At 44.5% G+C, this 6,912-nt stretch overlaps 1 protein-coding gene across 1 annotated transcript in view; it reads left to right on the top strand.

The window, feature by feature from the left end:
- The window catches only part of LOC127161112 (uncharacterized), a 34,624-nt gene extending 30,263 nt beyond the window's left edge, over nt 1–4,361 (top strand). Inside the window, exons 6-7 of the mRNA XM_051103770.1 lie at nt 2,779–2,921; nt 3,156–4,361. Coding sequence (XP_050959727.1) covers nt 2,779–2,921; nt 3,156–4,361 — 1,349 coding nt within the window. The remainder of the gene's footprint in view (nt 1–2,778; nt 2,922–3,155) is intronic.
- The last annotated feature ends 2,551 nt before the right edge of the window (nt 4,362–6,912 follow it).

Genomic DNA, 6,912 nt, shown 5'->3' on the forward strand with positions numbered 1-6,912 from the left:
CTATGGACAGCAGTCTTATCACCAAGATGGAAAACAAGGGGCAAAGCTTTTGCTGTTTGTACTGTCATCATGTTTAGTACATTTAGATGATTCCTTTTGCTGTTATGGTTCTCAAGTGCTCATCTTCCAAACCCAAGAAAATGTTTGTATGTCATTTTGCCAAATTTTATAAAAGTCTATGATAATTTTGCCTAACTGGATGGAGCGATAACCAGTGTGCATGAGGTGTCCACTCAAAGACGGGTAAGATTCTCCGATGGCCATTAAGGGAAGGCAGGGGTTCACTGCCACTGGGCACCTACCCAGGAAGGGCGGTGTAATCTTTATAAGGGAGTGGATGTGATGCTTCTTCCAGGCCAAGAGCACCAAAGAGGGGCCTGTAAGAATCTATAGTCTGCCTCGACCCAGATTCCACTCCACAGTATATGTTTAATCATGCTCATTTCCCAGAATGGCTTAATTATTATAGAGAAGAAGAAAGTCAACGGTTATGTTGTTTCTAGACCATTTAGGATGATTACATCCTGAGCAAAAGGTGACCAATTGTAGAAAGGGAGCATGTGTTGAGACACTGAGAACCCCCTCAGACAAAGGGATGCAGGAACTTAATTAACATACAGACCACAGCTGTTACGAAAGGAGCAACTTCATTTACATTAAGGGTAGTAAACTGTAACTGTGTAAAAGGTTTGAGATTAGGATGTTCTGCGTTCATTTTGACTCCAAAGGTACAAGGTACAACATGTACTTTGCCACTGCTATGCTGCAATAAACATCTTCATCAATATATATATTGATGAATATATACAGTCAAAAAAATATTTCAGCCCTTAACTTAATTCAATTACGTACAAAATTTCCATGCATTTAGATTACGTAGTTTTAATTTAAACAAATCAATTAAACTTAATGTGATTCAAATGCATCAGTCTTACGTAAATGAAACGTGTTGGAGTTAAGGAGATCATTATGTCATGATTGACCAATAATGATGAACACCTGCTGTTTACAAGCAGAATCACCGAAAGGAAAGAGAAACACAAGAATCAGCCACAGCCAAAGATAAAATTAACTTAAATAACTGAAGACATTAAATCTCTGATTAAACAACTCCACAAACAACATTACAGTTTGACTTGATTTCTGTCGTATATCCACAAATATTATTTGAGAACGTCTAAACAGAGGTTTAGATGTTTTATTTTAAAAAATGTTTCATTTGACCTCACCATCATGGCGAACAGGGTTTACTTTAGTTGGGCTCTTGACCCTTGACTTTCTTAGTATAGTTTTTTTTTTGTTCTTTGGTTGCTGTAATTGTGTTCGTAGAGCACATTTGTATAGCGCAAAAAAAAGGGGTCCTTATTAAGTGTTCTTGGTTAATTATTATTGATGTTGTAATCATTGTCAAGTGGCCTGATTTGCTGATATTGTTTAGTGGTTTACCTCTTAGTTTCATTATATTTACAGTAGTTGTATGAACTGTTACTATTACTACTTTAAGATCTGCAGTATTACTTAGACACACACAGACATCAAGAATCAGCATATGAATCTCAACAATGGTGACATTCAACAGCTGCATGCTGGGAGTCATGGGTGAGATTTGTACTCTGCTGCTACCCAGCATGCAGCTGTTAAATGTCACCATTGTTGAGATTCAAATGCTGATTCTTGATGTCTGTGTGTGTCAAACTGATGCTGTAGATTTCAAGATTTAGTGTATAAGATAAACATCCATAATAGTTCATACACCTGTTGTTAACATTATGAAAATAATAGACTAACCACTGCATGAGATCAGTGCATCATGCCACTGGATGATAATGATTTAACAAACAATAAAAATTAACCAAAAACACCTAATCAGACTTCTTTTGGCTTTTTTATTTTGTTGTAATAAATGTACTTCATACACATAATTACAACAGCCAAAAATAAAAATTAACATAAAAAAAAAGTCAAGAGTCCAACTAAAGTAAACCCTGTTCGCCATGATGGTGAGGTCAATTGAAACTTTAAAAAAAAAATAAAACATCTAAACCTCTGTTTAGATGTTCTGAAATAATATTTGTAGATATATGACAGAAATCAAGTCAATCTGTAATGTTGTTTGTGGAGTTGTTTAATCAGAGATTTAATGTCCTCATTTATTTAAGTTAATTTTATCTTTGGCTGTGGCTGATTCTTGTGTTTCTCTTTCCTTCGATGATTCTGCTTCTAAACAACAGGTGTTCATCATTATTGGTCAATCATGACATAATGATCTCCTTAACTCCAACACTGTGTCAATGCTATTTGAACACTCTTATAATGCCAAGCCAGCAGAGGGAGCCATCACCCGAATACTGACTGCGCGCTCCCTCTGCTGCTTCTACTGCTACTTCCTGTTTGGCAGTATTTAAGGACTCACCATGTGCTCACACATTGTGAAGTATTGCCAGTTTACCTGCCTTACCAAGCGTTTTCTGATTACTCTGATTTGTTTGCACGTGTATGATTCTGCCTCGTTTTCTGACTACCGATTTCTTGGATTACCCTTTCTGGATTGTTGAACTGTGTGGACTGATATCAAGGTTTGACCTTATTGCCTGGCTTTCTCACTACGATTTACGGATTACCCTTGGACTGTCGAAAGAGTGGACTGCTTTCTGGTTAACGACCCATTGCCTGGTTTTACGTGTATGTTTGCTGCTTTGTACAATAAACCTCTGCATATGGATTCTAACGCCGCCTCAGCGCCTTCGTTACAGAATACTTCGCCTCCCTTGAATCCAGCGGAGGTCTCCAACTTGCAAGCAGCGTTTGCTTATCAGAGCGAACTCCTAAAGAATTATCAAGAACAGCTTACGAAGCTGCAGTCTGTCAACGAACATCTGACACACTACGTGCGAGCCCTCCCTCCACCAATGCCTTCTACGGTAAGCTTTGCTCTCCCTACCAAATTCGATGGCACAGCTGAGCAATGCAAAGGGTTTATTCGACAAGTGAAACTGTATTTTGATTATCAACTTGAACGATTTGAATCTGAAGAGAAAAGATGTGCGTTTCTCATGACGCTGCTCACAGGGAGGGCTCTCGATTGGGCTTCAGCGGTATGGGATGCCGACTCACAGTTTAAGCGATCTGTTGACTATTTCTTGCAACAAATTCAGGAAGTATTCGAATATCCCGCAGGGGGCAGGGATATTTCGAATCAAATCATTCACGCTCGTCAAGGCAACCGCACCGCAGCTGATTACGCCATTGAGTTTCGTACTCTAGCAGCTCAGAGCGGATGGAATGATGTTTCTCTCAAAGCCGTCTTTTACAACAGTTTGAACAGTGATTTACAAACTGAGCTCGCCTGCCGACGAGAGAATTCATCATTTTCAGAACTGGTTAACCTCGCCATTAAACTTGATAATCTCATGAGGCAGACACCCAAACAACGCTCAGCCAAGAGTTATCATCGCAACTCCCCGAGCTCCAGCTCAGTAACAGAACAAGTACCGATCGAACCCATGCAAATAAACGCTTCACGATTATCTGAGGAGGAACGTACTCGACGCCGTCAAAATCACCTGTGCTTTTACTGCGGTGAACCAGGCCACCGTAGCACTGGATGTCCACTCAAATTCAAGACCTCCTCAAAGGTAAATATCCAAAACCTCTCCATATTACAATACAAATCTTTGACACTGCCGGTTACCATAAGAACTGATACCCTCTCTCTCGATCTGACAGCGATGATTGACTCTGGGGCTGCGTTGAACATCATCAATAAGGACATCATAGAAAAATTCAACATTCCAACTCAACCATGCATCCCGCCCATTCGAATCAAAGCCATCAATGATACTCTCATCGACCACGGCATCCACCATCAAACCAAGACAGTGAAACTGCAGGTTGGATTACTTCATCAGGAGAACATTACCCTGTATGTGGTTGATTCACCCAAGTACGAGATTATCCTCGGATTCCCCTGGCTCTCCATCCATGATCCTGCCATCTCGTGGAATCAAGGGGAATTAACTCACTGGTCACATTTCTGTTTAAGGAACTGTCTTCCTGCTCAACCACAACCCTGTCTCACCACAAGCATTGAAAGTCCAGACACGAAGGTAAAAATCTCCATTCCTGAGCAGTATCAAGATCTATCAGAAGTTTTCAGCAAAACCAAGGCTACCTTACTCCCTCCACACCGGCCATGGGACTGTGCCATTGACCTGCTGCCGAACGCCATGCCACCTAAGAGTAAGGTGTACCCGTTGTCGAGAATGGAGGACCAGGCTATGGAGGAGTACATTGAGGAAGCACTAGAATCAGGTTTCATCCGTGCATCAACATCCCCGCAGCAGCAGGCTTCTTCTTCGTAGCCAAGAAGGATGGAGGTCTGAGGCCGTGCATCGATTACCGTGGACTCAACAACGTCACAATAAAGTTCCGTTACCCATTGCCTCTTGTACCCCGGCTCTAGAACAACTGCGGGAAGCCACCATTTACACCAAACTTGACTTACGAAGTGCATATAACCTCATCAGGATCAAGGAAGGAGATGAATGGAAGACTGCATTTCTCACCACTAGGGGGCACTACGAATATCAGGTGATGCCGTATGGGTTAGCCAACGCCCCAGCTGTATTTCAGTCATTCATAAATGAAATTCTGAAGGACTTCATGAACAAGTTTGTAATCGCCTACATTGACGATATCCTGATTTACTCCAAGTCAGAGACAGAACACATCACTCACGTGCATGCAGTCTTATCCCGTCTACTGGATAACCAATTGTATGTCAAGGCAGAGAAATGTGAATTCCACGTCCACCAGACATCCTTCCTGGGCTATGAGGTCAGTCACCAGGGGGTCAAGATGGATCCCACGAAGATTCAGGCAGTCACAGGTTGGCCTCAACCCTCAACCATTAAGGAGCTTCAGAGATTTCTGGGCTTCGCAAATTTCTACCGACGATTCATACGTAATTATAGCACCATAGCTGCTCCTCTTACCTCACTGTTAAAGAACAAACCCAAGAAACTCTGTTGGACAGAGGAGGCAGATCGAGCGTTTTCCGCACTCAAGACAAGTTTCACGTCAGCCCCTATTCTGAAGCACCCCAATCCCGAATTACCGTTTGTCGTGGAGGTGGATGCATCGGACTGTGGAATTGGAGCCATTCTCTCTCAACGTCATGGTCAACCAGGCAAACTCCATCCTTGCGCCTTCTACTCCAGAAAACTCACCAGTGCCGAACGAAATTACGACGTTGGAAACAAGGAGCTGTTGTCCATGAAAGCAGCTATCGAAGAGTGGCGACACTGGCTGGAGGGCGCTCGTCATCCCTTCCAAGTAATCACAGACCACAAGAACCTCGAGTATATCAAAGGTGCAAAGAGACTAAATCCACGCCAGGCTCGATGGGCTCTCTTTTTCACCCGGTTTAACTTCACAGTCACTTACCGACCAGGCAGCAAAAATAGCAAGGCAGATGCTCTCTCCCGGCAACATGATCCTCATCTAGACACTCATCCACCGGAACCCATCCTTCCACCCACCGTCATTCTGGCCCCTGTCTCATGGGATATCATGGAGGAAATCCAACGCAGACACGATCAAGATCCACCACCACCACAATGTCCACCTAATAAGCACTACGTACCTCAAGAAATGCGTCACCAAGTACTCCAATGGGTCCACACCTCTCTCAGTGCTGGCCACCCAGGTATATCACGAACTCTACATCTCCTAAAGAACTCATTCTGGTGGCCATCCATGACCAAAGACACCGCTACCTATGTCAAATCCTGCCAGATCTGTGCTCAATCTAAGACCCCCAAGGAACTACCGTCAGGTCTACTCCAGCCCTTACCTATTCCACAACGCCCCTGGTCCCATCTATCAATCGATTTCGTCACTGACCTGCCACCTTCCCAGGAGTTCACAGCCATACTGGTAATCATCGATCGTTTTTCCAAATCCTGCCGTTTAATTCCTTTGAAAGGTCTCCCCACAGCCATGGAAACTGCCTTAGCCCTCTTCCACCATGTCTTCCGTGTCTATGGCTTACCTGAGGACATTGTAAGCGACAGAGGAACTCAGTTCACATCCCAAGTCTGGAAAGCCTTCTGCAAGCAACTCGACATTAATGTCAGTCTCACCTCAGGTTACCATCCTCAGAGTAATGGCCAGGTGGAGAGATTAAATCAGGAGATCGGTCGATATCTTCGCACCTATTGCAGTCGTGAGCAACACAGATGGTCAGAGTTTCTCCCCTGGGCTGAATATGCCCAAAATTCACTCACCCATTCCTCTACAGGCCTCACCCCCTTTCAGTGTGTCCTGGGGTTTCAGCCGCCGATGTTCCCGTGGTCAGGTGAACCGTCTTCAGTGCCGGCAGTCGATGACTGGATTAAGCGTAGCGAGAGGGTGTGGGACAGTGCCCATGTGCGTCTCCAGCGGGCTGTAAGGAATCAGGAGATTCAGGCCAACAGACGCCGCCTGCCACACCCTCCCTACCAACCTGGACAGCGGGTCTGGCTCTCTACACGGGACATCAAGCTGCGGCTGCCCAGCAGGAAGCTCAGCCCAAGGTATGTAGGCCCATTTAAAATTCTTAAACGAATTAATGAAGTTACATACCAGCTTGAGCTTCCTCCTAACTACCGTATCTCTCCCTCCTTCCATGTATCGCTCCTCAAACCGGTCCACCCGGAGGCTGACCCCGGCCAGATGGCCCCAGAACCGCCGCCACCCCTGGAAGTGGACGGCTTGCCTGCATATCAGGTGAAGGAGTTGCTGGACTCTCGGCGTAGAGGGGGTCAGCTCCAATATTTGGTGGACTGGGAGGGCTATGGACCTGAGGAGAGGTCATGGGTAGCCGCCAACGACATTCTGGATCCGTCTCTCATAGAGGAATTCCACCGAGCC

This window comes from Labeo rohita, unplaced genomic scaffold (assembly GCF_022985175.1).
Source record: "Labeo rohita strain BAU-BD-2019 unplaced genomic scaffold, IGBB_LRoh.1.0 scaffold_551, whole genome shotgun sequence".
In the NCBI taxonomy this organism is placed as follows: Eukaryota; Metazoa; Chordata; class Actinopteri; order Cypriniformes; family Cyprinidae; genus Labeo; species Labeo rohita.